The 21,708-nt window shown below is 42.2% G+C and overlaps 1 protein-coding gene across 3 annotated transcripts in view; it reads right to left on the minus strand.

Annotated features, from left to right (window-relative positions):
• RELN (reelin) overlaps window positions 1–21,708 on the minus strand; it is a 782,434-nt gene that overhangs the window by 84,727 nt on the left and 675,999 nt on the right. For all 3 annotated transcript variants that reach the window (XM_082254411.1, XM_082254410.1, XM_082254409.1), the window contains 4 exons: window positions 21,352–21,499; window positions 16,004–16,262; window positions 14,852–15,101; window positions 4,403–4,571 (listed from right to left, as the gene is read on the minus strand). In XM_082254411.1, the coding sequence (XP_082110537.1) occupies window positions 4,403–4,571; window positions 14,852–15,101; window positions 16,004–16,262; window positions 21,352–21,499 (826 nt within the window). The remainder of the gene's footprint in view (window positions 1–4,402; window positions 4,572–14,851; window positions 15,102–16,003; window positions 16,263–21,351; window positions 21,500–21,708) is intronic.

The raw sequence follows: 21,708 nt of genomic DNA on the forward strand, positions 1-21,708 counted from the left end.
TCTTGTAAAAGTAGTCTAGAGGCTAATTAGCCGCTAGGATTGCTTTCACATTAAAGGCGACCACCGGCTGAAAAAACTGATACCAAGATAATGTCTAAACCTGCAGGCATCATTCTGGTATAACCACTCAAAAAAGAGAACCTAACATATTCCTCCTTTCACATCGATCGATCGGTGATATGCCCACCATTAGAATACCACCCAGCATCCACCCACTTCTAATGATGGGCATACATGCACAGTTCTTTTTTTTTCATTTAGCCCATGGGGTGAACAAAAAAAAAAAAGAACCTAATACATTCCTCCATTGACATAAATCGATGTGGATGGAGAAATTTCTGCCAATAAAAGTGAATAAAAATATATGCCGAAGCATAGGGGAGATCCGCCTTCTGTGTCCACCCCATCCCCTATGCTTTGGCATATGCTTCTTTTTAATTGTGGTGTTGAAATCACCTCCTATAGGACTGAAGTCATGGATTTATGTATCGTCAGAGCAAACCCTGTTGCTCTCAACATAACCAAATGAGTGCTGCAGCTGAATGGTGTACCTGCAAATCAAACAACGGTTAACAATAACAGTATCCATAAAAAATTAACTCAATAAAACAACTTTTTTTATTGTAATCTGTGCCAAAAAAAAAAAAATATATATATATATATATATATATATATATATATATATATGGGGAAGCATCTGCCCCTTTGTCCATCCCAGCCCCCATGCTTCACCATATGTGCTCTTTTTTTTAACTGTGGTGGTGAAATCCCCTCCTACAGCATTGGAGTCGCTGATTTTACGTATTGTGAGAGAAAACCATGTTGCTGTCAAAATAAGCAAATTAGTGCTGCAGCTGAATGGCGTACCTGCAAAGCAAACAATGGTTAACAATGAAACACAGTAACAGTACAGTAAAACAGTAGAATGACTTTTACACTTTTATTGTAACTATAAACGTTCCAGGTTAGGGTCTCTCAAAATGTGATAGCCATTTAACATCTTTTGAGACCCTGCGTGAAAGTGTGCCCTAGACTGTGCCGTGTTGTACCCTATACTAATACTCCACTAATGTGTGGTAGCGACGTAAACAGTCACCGATGCAGAGACCAGTTTGGCCAGGACAGGAGGGACAAAAATAACGGGTGTCACACCTATATCAGCACTTGCTACAGACACAGCATCGTTTTTGGGGTGCACTAAAGATAGAGATATCAAGTAAGACATCTGGAAAATGTCTCTCAGGCAGCCAGCTCACTGCATCTTGATTGAGAAATTGGGCCACAGCACCTTCTTGATACAGAAGGGCTGTGACGATCTCTTCCTGGAGTTTTAGGAAGGATCCACTTCTTCCTGACGTCTTGTATAGTACATAAGTGTTGAAAAGAGCCAATTGGAATAAGTATACAGACACTTTTTTATACCAGCATCTGGCCTTATGGGCAACTAAGTATGGCCCCATCATCTGGTTGTTGAAGTCCACCCCTCCCATTTTACGGTTGAAGTCGTGGACACAGAGGGGCTTCTCAACAACACCAGTCGCCATTGTAATTTGGACTGCCGTATCTGCGTGAATGAAAGACAGAACGAAAATGTTCAATTTGTCCTTCCACCTCACTGAAAGCAATTCATTGCACCTCAAGCAGGCTTTCTTCCCCTGACTAAGTGGGGCATTTCCAAACCATTGTGAGAAGCCCCAGAAATTAGATCGCATGGTCCCACATGCGCCATATCCTAATTGAAAGAGGTGTCTAAAAAGTGAAACGCTTGTATAGAAGTTGTTCATGTATGAATTGTACCCCTTTCTGAATAAGGGTGACACCAAGTCCCAAACAATCTTGCCACTGCTCCCTATGTAGTCTGGGCTGTTGGGGGGTTCCACGCTGCTATCTTTTCCCTCATAAACCAGGAAACTACATGTATAGTCTGTTGCCCTGTCATAGAGCTTATACATCTTGACCCCACATTCTAGCACGCTTGCTGGGGAGAAACTGTTTGAAAGCAAGGCGGACAGAAAACTTAATCAGGGACTCGTCAATGCAGACATCTTGTTGGGAGATAAACAAGGCTGCAAATTTTTGGTTGAAGTGGTTTACGAGGGGCCAAATTTTGTGAAGCTGGTCATATTCAGGGTCACCCCGAGGACGACTGAGTTCATTGTCACTGAAGTGCATGAGCCACAATATTTGCTCATATCTAGCCCTGGCCATGGCAGCAGAGAACACGGGCATATGATGAATTGGGTCAGTGGATCGATATGACCGCAACTCACTCTTTTTAGTAATGTCCATGTTGAGGGACAGGCCCAGAAAGGTCTTAAATTCGGGAATCATTATAGGTTTCCATGCAAATTTTCTAGCAAGGGTCAAATTTGGATTTGCGGTGATAAATTGATGAGCATACAAATTGCTTTTGTCCACAATAGATATGTACAGATCTTCCGTGAAAAACAGCTGAAAAAAAAAAAAAACAAAGGGAAGTAAAATTGTCTGTTTCTACCTGAATCCTGGGTTGGCCAGTGAATGGGGGGAGTACGGGCACTGCAGAAACTGTGGGCTAAGAATCAGGATTTGCAAGCACATCAGGAAGGGTACTATGGGCTCTACGGGCCTGCGTTTGAATTGTTGGTGGCTGCGGGCCACTACTTGTGCTAGCCACGCACCAGCTTGAACTGCACTTATGGGACTTGCCACATCACAAAGTAATATTGCAGTGCTGGTTTGTCTACGACCAGGCTGTACCAGGCCGCTGGTGCTTGCCAGTTCACCAGAAGGTTGAGCAGCACTAGTACAGACACTCTGCTGCATACGAGAATCATGCGGTTGATGCACCTCAGCAACAGAAGAACGGGGTCGGGTACGCCTGACCTTAGCAGGGACCTCTACAGGTTTGTATACTGAGCCTGATTCTGACAGTGAGGACTGCCCATCGCTCTCATCAGTCATGCTCAGTATCCTGTAGGCCTCTTCACTAGTGTGCCTTTCGTTTGACATTTTGGCCACTAAATTTTCAGATACCTAGTGTGACTCACAGGTAAAAAGCACCTGGTTGTCAAGGACTGTTTGAACCGCTACAAAAAAATGTAACTGCTAGTGCTAGCAGAGATTAGGCCTGACTCTGCTAATGCTGCAGTTTTGTGTGCTGTGTATTGGAAGTGACAGTGATCTGTTGATACTGCACTTCTTGGGGGATGAGCTAAATGCAGGTGCTGGCAGGGGTCGAGGCTGATCCGGCTAACGCTGTGTTTTGGGAACACTATACTAAACTATTGGGGATGCTAGTATAGTTCTGATCAGATTAAAGATATTGATCTGTTCAGACACTATACTAGTAATGGAGGTGTTTAGTGTGTATGTGTGTGTGTGTGTGTGTGTGTGTATGTGTCACTGGCAATCAAAGGGTTACAAATTTATTATTAAATATGCGGCGGACAATCTGACACTATTCTGTTTTGATGCTAACTAACGTTAATGCCAACTGATGTCACCTGTGACACTAATACAGTGATCAGAAAAAAGATCTGTACACTATAATAGTGACACTGTGACAGGGCAATGAAGGGATTAACTAGGGGTAATCAGGAAATTTAATCTTTATTAGGGGATGTATGGTGGGTACCCTAAACCTACTTGGGACAGACATTAACTATCACTAACTGTCTTTTGCACTAACTGAAGTCACAAGTGACACTAATACAGTGATCGGTAAATTATCTGTATACTGTATATAGTGTACACTGTGACAGGGCGTGAAAAGGTCAACTGGGGGGTGATCAGGGGGTTAAATGTGTGCCTAGGTGTACTGGTGTCAGTGTAGTGCTTGTGTACTCCCTGTCTGATGCTCTATTCTCTTACACTGGAATCGAAAAGGGCTCCAGGAGAGAAGGTTGCATAATTTCCTGTGCCTGTGTTTACATTACACAGGCACAGGACACTCTGCAATTGGTCAGAACCGATCACCAGGTCCAGGTCAAAAATCATTGGCCTGGACCTGATGACTGATCGGTTCTGAACCAAATCAACACATCGCAGGGACGGTGCGTGCCCCCTAGTCCTGCACGCGACCGACTTACAGTTACGTTGGTTGCGCAGCCGAGCCACCTTGCCGCAGTAAATCTGTGGGTGTGGTCAGCAACTGGTTAATCCCGTCATCAGGTTCCTCAGCCCCAATAGATTACAAACCCCTAGATACAGCCAAAAGCTCCCTTCTACCCATGACACCTTCTCTTTTCGAAACTAAAACCAATATATAATTCAATGACATACAGTAAAGTACTTAACTGCTAGGAATATTTTTTACAGAATCAGAACTTTTGGCTGACATAAGAGATCTTACTGTATACTGTAAGTATTAAAGAGATCAGGAGTGTCCAAGCCATTATAAAGAACAGATTTGCATTTTTACCTGGTGTATGGAGGCAGCGGTAAAGTAAATCTGGTCCATTTGTTAAATGTGTCAGATACCAGCACCCTCTGAAGTTGGTACTTGTTACATTCCACGTTGGTTGGCAAACAATCTTTTAATACAGGATTCCATGTGAGCCCCAGATCCACAGAGTATTCCAGGTCGATGGCTAAAGGCAAAGTAGAAAATTGGAGTATAAAATATGAATCTCATACAGTTTTTCCATAAACATAGATACTGTATAAGTGCAAACATTTACAGTATTACTTGTTAGACCAAATTCTCAACAAACATCAGCAGACTTTGTAAAAATATATATCTTAAACCTGCTGAAAATTTACCAATCCACCCCCAACATCCACTTTGTAGAAAAAAATGATGCTGCAATTACTGCATGATTCCAATATCGGGCATTATATTGTTATTTTGTTAGGGAGGTAATCAGAAAAATTCCCCCTGTTAAGTTCAGCAGAAACATAGAATCTTCAAGGGTAGCCACTGACTCATGAAGTCAGCATGGTATCTAAGAAATAAAGTAAAATACTGTAAATCAGGAAAGGTAAGATATTTTTGAGCTTGCAGAAAGATAACAACAAAATATTAACCACTTGCCGACCGCCGCACGACTATCTACGTCGGCGGTCAGCCCCTCACAGGCAAAGTGACGTAGGGCTACGTCACTAGCTTGTGAGGGTCTAGGGAGCGAGCGCGCGCCCCCGGAGGCGCGCTCCCGCTCCCGAGTGGTCACGGACCCCCCCGCGCGTGTGACCGGCGGACCCGATCGCCGCCGGCCACTCTGCGATCGGCGGGGGAGAGGGAGAAAGTCAGGCAGCTTGTGTAAACAAGCTGCCTGTCATTCTCCTCGCTGTATGAGAGCTGATCACATGGATCTACTATGTAGATCCGTTGATCACTCTGCATACAGCTGAAGCCCCAGCCAATCACAGTTAGAATCACGCCCCTAGGGACACACACAGCCCCTCCCTCTCAAATAAAGTTAACCCCTTCACTACCAGTGTATTTTTACAGTAACAGTGCATATGTATAGCACTGATTACTGTAGAAATGTCACTGGTAACCCCAAAAGTGTCAGAAATGTCAGTCAAGGGTCCGATCTGTCCGCCGCAATGTCGCAGTACCGCAAAAAAAATCGCAGATCGCCGCCATTACGCGTTAAAAAAAAAAACAACAAAAATGACAAAAATATTTCCCTTTGTTAGTAAACGCAATAACTTTTGCGCAAACCAATCAAAATACGCTTTTTGCGATTTTTTTTACCAAACATAGGTAGCATAAAACAAATTGGCCGAAAATTTTAAAAAATTTTGATTTTTACATTTTTTTTTTGGGGAATTTCATATAAAAAAAAGGGAAAAATATTGCTATTTTTGCAAAATGGACGCTCTTTTTTTGTTTATAGCGCGTGATCAAAAAATCGCACAGGTGATCAAATACCGCCAAAAGAAAGCTCTGTTTGTGGGAAAAAAAGGACGCCAAATTCGTTTAGGTACAGCGTCGCACGACCGCGCAATTCTCCGTTAAAGTCACGCAGTGCCGAATCGCAAAATACCCCCTGGTCGGAATGGGGGTAAAATCTTCCGGGGCTTAAGTGGTTAATAAAACAGACAGTGGGGTTGATTTACTAAATCTGGTGAGTGATGGAATACAGATCTGATCTAAACAACTATTGCGTAACCACAAGGCAAAACTCTGTCAGTTTAACTCTCTACTCTACAAATTCCAACCCCTCCTATTGTAGCCTCTGTGCTACTGTTTTTCCCTTAATAAATGAAATCATAATTTAAAAACTGCATTTTGTATTTACTTGGGTTATCTTTGTGCAATATTAACATTTTAAGGACCAAGCCTATTTCTGACACATGTTGTTTACAAGGTAAAATCAGTTGTTTTTTGCTAGAAAATTAGTTAGAACCCCCAAAAATTATATATATATATATATATATATATATATATATATATATATATATACAGTGGGTACGGAAAGTATTCAGACCCCCTTAAATTTTTCACTCTTTGTTATATTGCAGCCATTTGCTAAAATCATTTAAGTTCATTCTTCTTCCTCATGAATGTACACATAGCACCCCATACTGACAGAAAAACACAGAATTGTTGACATTGTTGCAGATTTATTAAAAAAGAAAAACTGAAATATCACATGGTCCTAAGTATTCAGACCCTTTGCTGTGACACTCATATATTTAACTCAGGTGCTTTCCATTTCTTCTGATCATCCTTGAGATGGTTCTACACCTTCATTTGAGTCAAGCTGTGTTTGATTATACTGATTGGACTTGATTAGGAAAGCCACACACCTGTCTATATAAGACCTTCCAGATCACAATGCATGTCAGAGCAAATGAGAATCATGAGGTCAAAGGAACTGCCTGAAGAGCTCAGAGACAGAATTGTGGCAAGGCACAGATCTGGCCAAGGTTACAAAAAGATTTCTGCTGCACTTAAGGTTCCTAAGAGCACAGTGGCCTCCATAATCCTCAAATGGAAGACATTTGGGATGACCAGAACCCTTCCTAGAGCTGGCCGTCCGGCCAAACTGAGCTATTGGGGGAGAAGAGCCTTGGTAAGAGAGGTAAAGAAGAACCCAAAGATCACTGTGGCTGAGCTCCAGAGATGCAGTCAGGAGATGGGAGAAAGTTGTAGAAAGTCAACCATCACTGCAGCCCTCCACCAGTCGGGGCTTTATGGCAGAGTGGCCCGACAGAAGCCTCTCCTCAGTGTAAGACACATGAAACCCCTCATGGAGTTTGCTAAAAAAACACCTGAAGGACTCCAAGATGGTGAGAAATAAGATTCTCTGGTCTGATGAGACCAAAATAGAACTTTTTGGCCTTAATTCTCAGAGGTATGTGTGGAGAAAACCAGGCACTGCTCATCACCTGTCCAATACAGTCCCAACAGTGAAGCATGGTGGTGGCAGCATCATGCTGTGGGGGTGTTTTTCAGCTGCAGGGACAGGACGACTGGTTGCAATCGAGGGAAAGATGAATGCGGCCAAGTACAGGGATATCCTGGACAAAAACCTTCTCCAGAGTGCTCTGGACCTCAGACTGGGCCGAAGGTTTACCTTCCAACAAGACAATGACCCTAAGCACACAGCTAAAATAACAAAGGAGTGGCTTCACAACAACTCCGTGACTGTTCTTGAATGGCCCAGCCAGAGCCCTGACTTAAACCCAATTGAGCATCTCTGGAGGGACCTAAAAATGGCTGTCCACCAACGTTTACCATCCAACCTGACAGAACTGGAGAGGATCTGCAAGGAGGAATGGCAGAGGATTTCCAAATCCAGGTGTGAAAGACTTGTTGCATCTTTCCCAAAAAGACTCCTGGCTGTATTAGATCAAAAGGGGGCTTCTACTAAATACTGAGCATAGGGTCTGAATACTTAGGACCATGTGATATTTCAGTTTTTCTTTTTTAATAAATCTGCAACAATGTCAACAATTCTGTGTTTTTCTGTCAGTATGGGGTGCTATGTGTACATTCATGAGGAAGAAGAATGAACTTAAATGATTTTAGCAAATGGCTGCAATATAACAAAGAGTGAAAAATTTAAGGGGGTCTGAATACTTTCCGTACCCACTGTATATATATATATATGTATATATATTTTAGCAAAGACTCTTTTTTGTCATGTGGTATTTGCGTAGCGGTCTTTCAAATGCAATTTTTTGGGGAAAAATACACCACCGAATTAAATAAAAAAACTAAACAGTAAAGTTAGCCCAATTTTTTTGTATATTGTAAAAGATGATGTCATGGCGAGTAAACAGATACTTAACATGTTATGGTTTTAAATTGTGCACACTCTTGGAATGGCGACAAACTAGGGTACTTAAAAGTCTCCATAGGCGAAGCTTTAAAGATTTTTAACGGTTACCAGTTTAGATTTACAAAATTATTGCTCTCGTTCTGACGATTGCTGCGATACCTCACATGTGTGATTTGAACACTGTTTTAATTTGCAGGCACAACTTACTCATGCGCAAGCTCACAGGGACAGGAGCAGTTTAAAAAATTATCTTTTTTCCCTATTTATTTATTTTTTAATTTTTAACACTTTTTAAAAAAAATTTAAACATCTCTTGCTACAGTAATAAGCAGTTACAGGTACTCTTTATGGAGGGATCTGGGGACAAGAATGTCATTGACAACACTGCCAACATAGCCAACCTAGGCCTGCACAGTTTGTGGCAAACCAAAAAATCTGTGCAAAGCACCTATCTCCTGCGCTCTGATAGGTGATCGTCCAACCACATCCAGCCACACAAATGCGGCTACCAAAGACCTTCTACTTGACATCACTTGCATGCTTCGGCCTTGCAGCCCCTTTCAAGACCAGGGTAGTCTGGGACCACTAAAATCGAAAAACAAACACAAGGGCACAACGGCCTAGTGCATTATCCTCTACAAAGGTTTTATTGAATAAAAGGTATAAAAATACTCACAAACAAGTTCTTGATACAAGCATATCAAATGGATACATTGCCATCAGCATCAGAACCAAAGGGTGTATCGGTATGAAGCAAAGGCTTTGACATGGTACATAGGCTCTGAGGAAGAGGCTAAGCCTCGAAACACATAAGCCTTTCCAGCTTCAGAGGATGATACACCCTTTGGTTCTGATGCTGATGGCAATATACCCATTTGATATGCTTGTATCAAGAACTTGTTTGTGAGTATTTTGATACCTTTTGTTCAATAAAACCTTTGTAGAGGATAAAAAGTGTTGCATAAAATACACTTAAGCACTGTTTCTATTGAACCTGCCGATGCCGCATGACATTCGGCCCGTGTGTACTGCAGCCGGTCCAACAGAAGACAGTCATTATTGGCCTGCTTCTGTCGAGAGGCATGACCGCCCCCCTTGTCAGAACACAATAGGACAGCGGGGGGTGGGGGTGGGGGCGGGGGTTCGTTGTACTAAAATTGGATTGTTAGTAAGGTGGCTCTGAGATGTCAGTTTTTCTACATTCAGCCCGCTGGTGTGTACTAGGCTTTAATGACAATAATTATGATAAATACAAATTACAGACATCTAATTTGCTAGTAATCATCTTACAATGAAGGAAGCTATTTTTCCTCTAAATGTTAGCAACAAGGTTGGATTTAGCAAGAGGAAACAAATAGTAAGAGGCAGCTTTTCCCCAGAGTGATTAATACAAAACAAAGTACAATTTAGATACATTCAGAAATTAGCCTCGATCAGTCTGGTTATTCTGCTAAGTGCTCAGTTGTGATTGGCTGCTATAAACTACTGTAAAATGCATGATAACATTTGAAAGTCAGAATTTTTCAAGTAAGTATTTATGTCAATTAAAAACATCTAATTGAATTAAAATACAGAAAAACAAAAACAGGTTAATCTACTGCTATATTACTAAAAAGTATGGCCAATGATAACCCAAGGAGTATGATGTATCTATGTAATGAAGAAACACAACTATTTTATGCTTTGAGACATGAGCAACATATGTGCTTGCATTGTCATTTTAATGTGATGCTTGTAAAAAAATGTTCTCAATGGCAAATATGCTTTAATGGCTACTGCTTCACTGCAGTTGCATATTGCATGTAAAACGTAATGAGGAAATTAGGCCAAGTGCAACTTCTTGTGCTCACAATTTATAAGGAAAGAGGCAATGCTATGCACCAATTAAACTTAGCAGCATATAGGATGTGTTTAGATCATTGACTCTGACAAGGTAGGCTTGACTTCAATGGAATTAATGAAAATAAAATGCCAAAGATAGACTGTCTAAGGGTACTTTCACTCAGGTTTTCTTTATGTGCATTTTAATGATTTCCTCTAAAACAGAATAGACTCTGCATCACTAAACTGCAGTGTGCTACTTTTTAATATATCTGAGATTATTTTTCAAAATGGGAACTGCTGAAATTATTAAAATGTGTGCCAATTTTTAAACTAATTTTAAACTATTTGTCTAAGGTTACCATGATAGAAATAAGAAAAGTATTGAAAAACAAAAAAACTCAATAGAATGAAAGTAGAAAAAAAAGGTTTTGTTATTTAAAAAATAACAGTGATAACACATATAAAAAAAAGAAATACATGGACAGTGATGAATAAGTAACACATTTCAATGCAATTTCTTTTCGTACATCACGGGACACAGAGCCATAAATCATAACATATGGTTATATAGCCACCTATAGGTGAAGGACACTGGCAACCAATCAGAATTGATGACCCCCTGTATAACCCCTCCCACACAGGAAGTACCTCAGTTTTTTTCGCCAGTGTCTAAAAGGTGAAGTTTGCTGTGGAGAGGTGCTCCACATGTTTGTTATGTTTTAAAGAAGAAGAAAGAAGATTATGCTATCATACCCCAAACAAAGATCACTGGATCTATGTGGTTAGCTATAGGATCCATCTAAAACAGTCAATGAACTAAAAGGATGGTACCCGAGCCTCGGGAAGCAGATACAAGGTTTTGCCTGTAACGCTGTCCTTTTTAGGCGCTGGACCCTGGGATCCGGACCCTTGGAATACCAAACCCCAAAGGCGCTCCTGGCCTGGCACAGGGTGCTGTACAGGTCCAAGGCCGTGGCCCCTCTTATATAGGGGACCCAGTCCTTGAAGGTCTCTAAGACAATGCTTACCGTGAAGGGTGAAAATTGGATTCTTCCTTTTAGCAGTTTCCTGCGGCAGGACTGGTGAGTCCATTTTAAATATTTACACAGCAAACAAAAACCTTAAAATGTTAAAAATTGCAAAATTGTAAATATTTTATGCACTGTTCCCTTTAATAAGATTACAGAGACTTGTGCCAAGTGTATATCTGCTTGTATTGACATTGTAGCAGGCTTATGCAAAGTATATTTAAGGTATGTTTAAAGCATATTGTTACACTGTTTCTTACCCTGAGCTGATCACATGAAGAGTATCAGCTGTGACAAACAAGATCCAGCCTAAACTGCTCTCACCTCCATTTGTTTGTTGTGTTCGCCCTGGCGCACAAGCGTTCGCATGTTTGCCTCTGCTGGATCACGCGTCTATGGTGTAGGCCTATTTTCGCGCGCGCGCAGGAATCTTCGCGTTTAAGTACAGGCATACGCCCCGTGGTGGGCGTGTTCTAAGATGATTTGGCATGCATGTAGATGCCACACACCGCACATGCATAAAAGGGCACGTTCTGCAAGGAACTGTTTCATACACACTAGCCTCTGTTACAGGCTGAAAGGGGCACAGAGTAGCAGCAGTTGGGTTGCGTGAGTCACTGTGGGTGTATGTTACTGGCACTAATAGGTCCTGTATCTTAGGTAATCAGTGTTGTGTGCATTAGGCTGTATAAGCTTGGCACAGACCTTGAGTACACTTTACTGTAAAGGCAGTACCTCAAGTTTGTCTTGCTATAAAGAGGGCTGGAGGGAGCACAGTTGGAAAGGGCACTATGATGCCACCGTCAGGCCCTGAAGGTCCAAGTCGTGCTTCCGCTGTGTCTACTCCTCCTAATAAGCCAGAGGCAATTAGCCAATCTGAGCCATTACGGTTGTCAGGCATAGTAGCGTGTACTTCTGTCACATCCTATGTTATCAAGTACGATTTGGCATCATCATTAGCCAGCCTAGAGGGTGGGTTGCTGACATGATTGCAGCACTACATGGAGGAAAGAAGTGGGTTAGATTCCCCTCTTTTGAGCCACCCCCTGAATCAGTTCAGGATTAGGCAGAGGATGTGGAAGATGTAGCTGTGGGTGACCCTATAGAAGGTCAAGCGGAAATTTCCACTTCCGGGAGTCAGAGTCAGAGGAATCTCTATCAGCTTCTCAATCCCAGAGATAAGTTATCCAGTCTCTTGCTGAGATGGTCCGGGCTGAGTTTAAACTCCAGCCCTTAGAGACAACTGAAACCTCTTTTTCCTCCCTAGGCTCATTGCGCCCTCCTCAGAGTCTCTCGGTCATTTCCAATGCATCCACTCTTGGAGCAAGAAGTGTATAATGACTGGGATTATTCGGATAGGATGTTTGTTCCGCCTAACAGGTTTTCATTGTTATATCCTTTGAAGGATACGTTTGCTAAGAGATGGAAAATTCCCACTGTGGAGGCAGACATTTCTTCTGTTAACAAGAATTTAACCTGTCCTGTCGTGGCGTATGCCTGTACTTAAATGCGAAGATTCCCACACGCGCGAATAGGCCTACACCATAGACGCGCGATCCAGCAGAGGCGGTACAGCTGATATCGTGTTTGTTGCGCAGGATCCAGCCGGAGGGGAAACCAGTAATTCTGGCAGCTCCGGCTTGGCCGAGGAGGCTTTGGTATGCGCAAATCCAGAGGTTGCCATTGACTTGGCCCTGGGTCCTTCCACTGTGTCCGGACTTGCTGTCTCAAGGTCGGATATTCCACCCTGCTATACAGTCTCTAAATTTGACGGCTTGGCTATTGAAGCCTTAATCTTGGAAGAGCAGGGTGTGTCTGGCCCCGCAGTTCATACACTGATAAACGCCAGGAAGCCAGTCTCTAGAAATATTTATTACAGGGTCTGGAAATCCTAAATGGCATCCCCGCACATATATTATCGGGAGAATTCTATCCTTCCTGCAAGCAGGGGTAGATATGAAATTAGCCCTGAGCAGATTTAAAGGGCGGATTTCAGCTTTATTGGTTTTTGCCAGGAACCGATTGCTTCCCATTCGTTGGTTCAAACCTTCGTCCAGGGAATATTGTCTTTGCTTCCACCAGTGAAGCCACCGTTGTGTTCTTGGGACTTAAATTTGGTGTTGGCAGTTCTGCAAAAACAGCCTTTTGAACCTGTGGGGCAGGTTCCCCTGGTTCTTTTGACCAAGAAACTGGTCTTTTTGATTGCGATAACTTCAGCTAGAAGGGTATCAGAACTAGCAGCTCTTTCTTGTAAAGAACCATTCTTGATATTTTATCAAGATAGGGTGATTTTATGTCCTCACCCAGATTTTTTGTCCAAGGTAGTGTCCGCCTCTTATTTGAATCAGGACATTATACTACCTTCTTTTTTTCCAGATCCTCACACAGAGGAGGAAAAGTTATTGCATTCTCTTGATGTAATGTGTGCACTTAAATTTTATTTATAGGAAACAGCTCAGATTCGTAAGACCGAAAGCTTGTTTGTGCTGCCAGAAGGCCCCAGAAAGGGGTTGGCAGCATCTAAATCTACGATTTCCTGTTGGATTCGCCACATTATTACCCAGGCGTATGGATTAGTAGGAAAGGTTCCACCTTTTCCTGTAAAGGCACATTCTTACAGAGGAGTAGGTGCCTTTCGAGCACATCACCATTAAGCCTCTATGGCTCAGATTTGCAAGGCCGTGACCTGGTCGTCGGTACATACGTTCACTCGTTTCTATAGAGTGGATGTTGCTACCCAGGAGGAGTCTGCTTTTGGCCATAGTGTGCTGCAGGGGGCGGTGTAATCCTTCTGTTAAGGGTCAGATGGTGGTATTTTTTGGTGTCCCCCTCCCCTCAGATGCATTGCTTTGGGACATCCCATATGTTGTGATTTATGGCTCTGTGTCCCGTGATGTACGAAAAGAAAAATGGATTTTAAATTCATACTTACCTGTAACATTTCTTAAAGTACATCACGGGACACAGAGGTCCCTCCCCTCTATGGGGTCTTTTATTGCTTGCTACAAAACTGAGGTACTTCCTGTGTGGGAGGGGTTTTATAGGGGTCATCAAGTCTGATTGGTTGCCAGTGTCCTTCACCTATAGGTGGCTATATAACCCATATGTTATGATTTGTGGCTTTGTTTCTCGTGATGTGCTTCAAGAAATGGATTTTACAGGTAAGTACGAATTAAAAATCCATTTCTTTCAATATTCTTCCCATGAAAAAAACACATTTTCGCAAAGTTAGCTTACTGCTTCATAGGCAGTAATGTGGAGATCACCTAAAATGTGCTGAAGAGTGGATGCAAATGTTGGGTAAAGAAAAAACATAATTTTTCTTAATAAAAAATTACATTCTACCATTTTTACCAGCATTTACTACATTTACAGTATATTAGGGACAACCTGAAAGATTTTGAAGGCCTTGAATGAAACCCCTTTCCGCACTCCAAACTGGTGTATACTACTATTTAATTTTTTTCCAAGGAAACAAACAACTGAAATAACAGAACTGGCTAGTATACCAATACTGATGTACATGCATATGGACAACAGTATTAATAGTAATACTAATAACTCATTATAAAAACTGTATAGCAACAATATGGTAAATGCAGTAATGCATGGTAAATGGTCACACACAGTCACATATTCAAATTTTTTGGACAGAAAATATGTTTGTGCCATGCTTGAGGCAAAGACTCCAAATGTTGGTTTAGAGAGCTGGAGAGCTTAAGAAGTCTGAGCCTTGGTTATTTATAAAATTGTAAATGTAAATGCTTACATTTATTTTCTTACCATAACAAGAGTCTGTAACAGAACAGGAAGCTGCAAAATCAATCTGCAGAAAAGAGTCTTCATTGACCACAATGTCTGTGGTGACCACATAACGAGTGCTGGCCTTCTCAATAAACACAAGGGCATCTCCAGCAGAACCACATACTGACATCTTAGTGCCACCAGGATGGAGAAGCCATTTTCTGTTGTCTAAACTTGTGAAGTCATCTTCTAGCACCGTGTTTCCAGATATGTTCCCACCAATAAGAATCTACAAATACACAAATGAAGCCAAATTTTGAGATTCTTTTATGTACGATTATCAGATACTTTTCATAAGCACATCACCAGTAACAAACTGATTTCCAACCCAGTGTCATTATAATGGTTACTGTTTGCACTCTTACAAAGTAATAATTTATTAGCATGGTTCAGTAATTTGACAATAACATGACTAATAAAGTCACCGATCCAACCTCCCCAACATTCCCCACTGCGATCTCTCTGTGAGTTTGAGACCATGTCTCTGGACATCAGGAAAAAAAAAGCAGTAGAACATTGATGAAATTGTGACCCCTGCCTTGGCTGAAACCAGAACACCCATCATAAAGTACTTCTCCTGGCTGGAGGCAGATGAGGCAGAAGGGGCTGACCCCTAATTACTTCATAAAGAACAACTTTCTTTATTTCTGCATTGGTACATAAAGGGCATGACAGTCGCCTAGGATGGAGTAAGTATTGTCATCCTATCAAATATCTTGTTTTCAAGTTTTAGCCATTCTGGGCTGGGTAATGCTGTGTGTCATCTAAGGTGACTCTTAGTAAATACAAGTACCCAGAATTACAAGGGCTTTTTCATCAGGGCATCTTTCCTGTTGGTGAACATTACCAGCAGTGGTCTTGTGGTGGTACCCAAGAAGATGATGGCTTTTGGAAGGTCACATGACCATATACATTTAAAGTCTTTTTTTTTTTTTTTAGGTTACTGGGTGTCAAAAGTGAAATAAAAAAAAAAAAAAGATTTGATTTTTGCACAATGGGTGTGAAGGGGAGGAGTTTAGTGCTAGCAATGCAGTATCATCTACCCTGGATGTCAGCTTTAAGATTTATAATTACCTAATTGCTACATGACGCCATAATTACACTATTTGATTTAAATAAACACTCTCTTACTTGATCTATAACCCATGGGCTGTAAAAATGCCCATTCTCAGATGGCTGCCACCAACGTAGGCGGGTGGAGGTAGAGCGAGCCTTCAGTGGGATCTCTAGCGCAATATATCGTCCTACATTGCTGGAATTGCTAAAGAGAAATTCTTGTAGAAGACTCCATGATAAGCCACCATCCCGTGAATACTGCAGTAGCACTGGCTGGCTCCGAGGGTCAGGCACTGCTTTTCCACAGCCTAACCGCATAAAAAACTGGACAAACCTAGAAAGAGAAGGATTATTTACATATCAATATTGTTACTGACTACATTAAACAATTCAGAACTTGCTTTATAATGCCTGTAGTTATTACTTTATATAAAGTTTTAAATACATTTTAACTGGTTACAAAATCTCCTATATCACCTGGCTACCTATACTAAGACAATTTCCTCATGAAAATGCAAATTACTTAGCTGAAATACTGATGCAATTGGACTGATTTACTACAGCTAGCGCAAATGCTCCAGCAACTTGCTAATTCTCAAATTAGACGTTACTCTATATTTATAAAGCTATGGAACACTGTTGCTAAACCACTAGAGCAGGTTAGTGTTGTAACACTAGATTCACAGCCGCATGTTGGTGTGAACCTGAGGCTTAGGAAGATCTGCCAGCTATGTGAACTTCCAAGCATTTTTCAAGTTCACAGTAGCATCCGCTAAACTAGGAAAGATTAAGTACAATTAGCGCCAGACCATTTATTGCCAGGCAATTTCACGCTAAACAGCACATCCACAGTATAAAAGCAGTGCAATCATTTATGTTTCATGTGGACAAACTATGCCAGTTTGTTCTCTGACTGATTTGCAGATATATTGTCAGGAACCTTTGCCAGCCATCAGGCTTAGGCCCCTTTCACACGGGCGCACCACCCGACGGAGTCCATTCTGCGCTCCCCGCTGAGCAGGCGGATGACAGCTCCGTCTCCGCTCTGTGTGCGGAGACGGAGCTGTCAGATCCCCGTTGTCCTCTATGGGGAGATCGACTGTCCATTCTTATCCGATCCCATCCGATCCAATCCTCCAGACGGATGGACAATAGGGTTTCCATCCGCCCGGATTTCATGCACAGGATCAGGTCAGAGAGCAGCGGGTGTCAGCGGACATTTCCCCGCTGACATCCACTGCCCCATAGGGATGCATGTAGAATCTGATCAGGTCCCCCTAATCAAACTGACAGGCGGATCGGATCGCCCGTGTGAAAGGGCCTTAAGGTGTGCTGCCTGGCTAATGCACCTGCGCATAGGCATAGGTGTTCTCATCCTTATGAGCATAGAATAAAAACAGCATGTCCATCATTGCACACACATACAAGCAAATGCGCACGTCCAATTCCACCAAGTGGCCTATTTAAACCTGAACTTAGCCCTTTGCTCAATGGTCTTCAGCCTTGTTCTTGTTGCCGACTTCCTGATATACATCTTGATCCTGTTACTGAACTGGCTTCCTCTCTGACCTTGCTCTCGGATTATCCCTGTCTGCTCATATTTGCTGTGTGCCTCTGCTACCGGCCTTGGCAGCACACACTGAATCCGATTTTGTCTAGTGAATCTGTAGCTCGCTGCCCGATTGTTGCCAGCTTCTGCCAGTTCCTGAGTCTGCTCATGTCCTGGTGTCCTTACACTAACCAGAACAATTGGGATAATGTGAGGCTAATTGGATTCAGTGGCAGATTATTTTAACACTGATGCACCAGTCAGAGTTGCTAATCACTTGGAAGACCAGTCACATGATCTATGAAAGTAATTTGACAAACTACACAATTCATGAAGTGAATTCTACTCTAACAATGAGAGAACAGTTGTTAAAGTGTATGTCAAAAGCACAACACAAGAGATCCATTTCAATCAGGCAACATTTCTGGCAGCAAACGCAGACAATCAACACAGACAAGAGATTTACAAACATTTGGTGCGTAACATCCCACCACAGGAGAAACTGCACATATTTATTTATTTCAGGTACTGATATAGCGCCATCAATTTACGCAGCGCTTTACATATATATATATTGTACATTCACATCACTCAATTACCCCCAAGGAGCTCACAATCTAAGGTCCCTGACTCACATTCATACAAACACATACTAGGGCCAGTTTAGAGAGGAGCCAATTAACCTAACAGCATGTCTTTGGAATGTGGGAGGAAACCGGTGTCCCCGGAGGAAACCCACAGAGGGACAGAGAGAACATGCAAATTCCATGCAGGTATTGTCCTGGTTGGGATTCAAACCAATGACACTAGTGCTGCTAGGTGGAAGTACTAACCACTTAGCCACATATAATTCAAACACTTTCACATTTATCTTTGTGGTGTCTGCTGCCATTGCGCTACTGCATGCACATGCACTTTTCGTCACTACCTAATTAGTTGTTTTGCCATTCAGTCAGTAAATCAGCCCCAATGTCTTCAAGATTTTCTAGATCACTGACTTGGAACAAATATTCTGATTTTGTTTGTTGTATGCTCAGTGGCAGACTGACAACTCATGGGGCCCCCGGCCAATAGGAGATCATGGGGCCCCTGTGTCCCCTCCCACACTCAAGCCACACTAACAGAAAGCCTCACCTACATATTGCACTGTCCACATGCGTTTGTGGCAGCCATCCTCCACATATCAGCTCAGCTGCACAGAAGGGCCCCAATTCTTGACTGCAGCTTAGGCTTATAGAGATTGCCATTGGTATTGCTAGAAAGTCACCAAATACCTGACAGGTTCAAAGGTGGCAGCCATCTGAGAAACTGTCAGTTGCCTGACGGCTTCCCAACCATGCCTTCGGGAACCTTCGTGAACCTGATCATTTGGTTATTGCAGCTCAGCTCAATGTATGGGTATGAGTGTGTGCATGCGTAGTCTGGAAATGATTATAAAAAACTATACCATAAACTGATTCTTCTTTTATAGGTGGGATGGAATTGGGTTTACTTCTCCACTGTTTATTTACAGCCTTCAGGGGTCCTGGCAGCAAGATGTACCATTAGAAGAAGTCTTTCTTATGATGAAACGTTGGCGATCCCAGACGTAAATGTCCACACGCCCCCCAACGAAGCCGGCTGTTTATCCATATGCTGATCTGGAGACTTGCGGGACGCCGCGGTTAGATCCATGGCACATACTACATGCCTGTTTTTGTCTTTTAAATTGTAAGTAGTTTTTTTAATAAATTCACCTATTGGTTTACGGGATTACGCTATGGGCCTCTGTTTCTTTCTACATATGGCTTTACGTTCAATGGAGTATATGAGAAGTTCCAAGTGTGCCACATACTAATGTGATCAGTTTAACAACACACCGGAAACGGCCTTCGGCTTTGGGAGTCTTTGGAAGCACCTGAGCTTGATATCGGTTGACCTACTGGTTTATTACTAGCTGGGAGAGGCTGTCTCATTAAATTGAGCAGCCACGGAATTTCGGTAAGCTGCTTGTTATACCTGAGCACAAGGGTGTCCCCTTCCTACACTTTTCCCTGGTGTCACTGGAAGAAAGTTATTTTGCACGTGGATTCATATCTCTGCACTTAATATTGGGACTATTCATTTGGACACTACCCCCTCCCCCTTTTTTTGTTTTTCTTTATATGAGCTTTTCAGCATTATAATTGTATACTGATTTCAGCGCTGCACTTTTTGGTTTTATAGCAAGATGTACCACCCTTGAGCTTGGCTGTGACAAACCACACTCTGCCCCAGCACCGCAGAATCAGAATTATCTGCTGAAATGCATCCTCTAATTATTATGGGGAGGTCACACATGCTGCATCATACTCTCTCTTTTAGATTATCTCCAAGGATAAATGTAGAATGTACTTCCAAGCCAGGTACTGTACTTAACCACTTAAGCCCCGGAGGATTTGGCTGCTAAACGACCAGAGGGCATTTTGCGATTCGGCACTGCGTGACTTTAACGGACAATTGCGCGGTCGTGCGACGCTGTACCGAAACGAATTTGGCGTCCTTTTTTTCCCACAAACAGAGCTTTCTTTTGGTGGTATTTGATCACCTGTGCGATTTTTTGATCACGCGCTATAAACAAAAAAAGAGCGTAAATTTTGCAAAAATAGCAATATTTTTCCCTTTTTTTTATATGAAATTCCCCCAAAAAAAAATGTAAAAATCAAAATTTTTTAATATTTTCGGCCAATTTGTTTTATGCTACCTATGTTTGGTAAAAAAAATCGCAAAAAGCGTATTTTGATTGGTTTGCGCAAAAGTTATTGCGTTTACTAACAAAGGGAAAGATTTTTGTCATTTTTGTTGTTTTTTTTTTTAACGCGTAATGGCGGCGATCTGCGATTTTTTTTGCGGTACTGCGACATTGCGGCGGACAGATCGGACCCTTGACTGACATTTTTGACACTTTTGGGGTTACCAGTGACATTTCTACAGTAATCAGTGCTATACATATGCACTGTTACTGTAAAAATGCACTGGTAGTGAAGGGGTTAACTTTATTTGAGAGGGAGGGGCTGTGTGTGTCCCTAGGGGCGTGATTCTAACTGTGATTGGCTGTGGCTTCAACTGTATGCAGAGTGATCAATGGATCTACATAGTAGATCCATGTGATCAGCTCTCATACAGAGAGGAGAATGACAGGCAGCTTGTTTACACAAGCTGCCTGACTATCTCCCTCTCCCCCGCCGATCGCAGAGTGGCCGGCGGCGATCGGGTCCGCCGGTCACGCGCGCGGGGGGGTCCGTGACCACGCGGGAGCGGGAGCGCGCCTCCGGCGGCGCGCGCTCGCTCCCTAAACCCTCACAGGCGAGCGACGTAGACCTACGTCACTTTGCCTGTGAGGGGCTGACCGCCGCCGTAGATAGTCGTGCGGCGGTCGGCAAGTGGTTAAAAAGTGGTTAAAGAACAAAGATTATTCTGCAAAAGCAGTTTCAGATTTCTGGTACATATTCTGTTGAGAGAGCTCTATAGGCACAGCAGTGGACTACATTTTGTCCAATTTTCTGTAAAACAGAAAGATCTCCTTTGGGTACAATTCTTAAAGTGTTCATTACATACAATCACACATGTGGTGTAAATTGCTGTTGCCCAATGTCAGTTTCAAAAACTCATTGGCAGCATACAGTATATTTTAAAATCAAACTGGTACAATCAGTTTAGTAACTCATATTTGCTGCCATTATAACAGCTGGTTTTATCACTTATCTTTGGATTTGCAGGATTTATTGTGATCAATGAATATATGGAGCTAGAAAAAATTGCCATGAAATAAAATAATGGTTTAATGCTTCCTTCTGTCATTCATGAGAATAGATGAAATGTCCTGTGTAAATATAGATTAACATGTTCCCCTTACCGAGCTAAAGATAAATCTAGATCTCTCGTCATGAGCATTCTAAGGCCTTCATCACTGAAGAAGAGATTGTTTCCGCTGGATAGAATTCCACATTTTCTGGAAGGTTTTCCACCACTTACTAGAAGGAATCTATCTGATTCTAATTGACCTGAGGAGAGACAGAGAAAACTTGAAGGAGTGTGAGGTTTTCAAAATACGTACATTGATTAATGACTCCCTGCTGGCCATTAACATACCCGAGTCAATATGACCATTAACCTAAAGTGTAATCTAAGACCACTTCTGTTACAATTTCCTCTAATTGGTTACCTTAAGTGGTACACTGGGCACCATTAAAGACCACATAATTAAAAGTGT

Source organism: Pelophylax lessonae (assembly GCF_965119305.1).
Source record: "Pelophylax lessonae genome assembly, chromosome: 4".
In the NCBI taxonomy this organism is placed as follows: domain Eukaryota; kingdom Metazoa; phylum Chordata; class Amphibia; order Anura; family Ranidae; genus Pelophylax; species Pelophylax lessonae.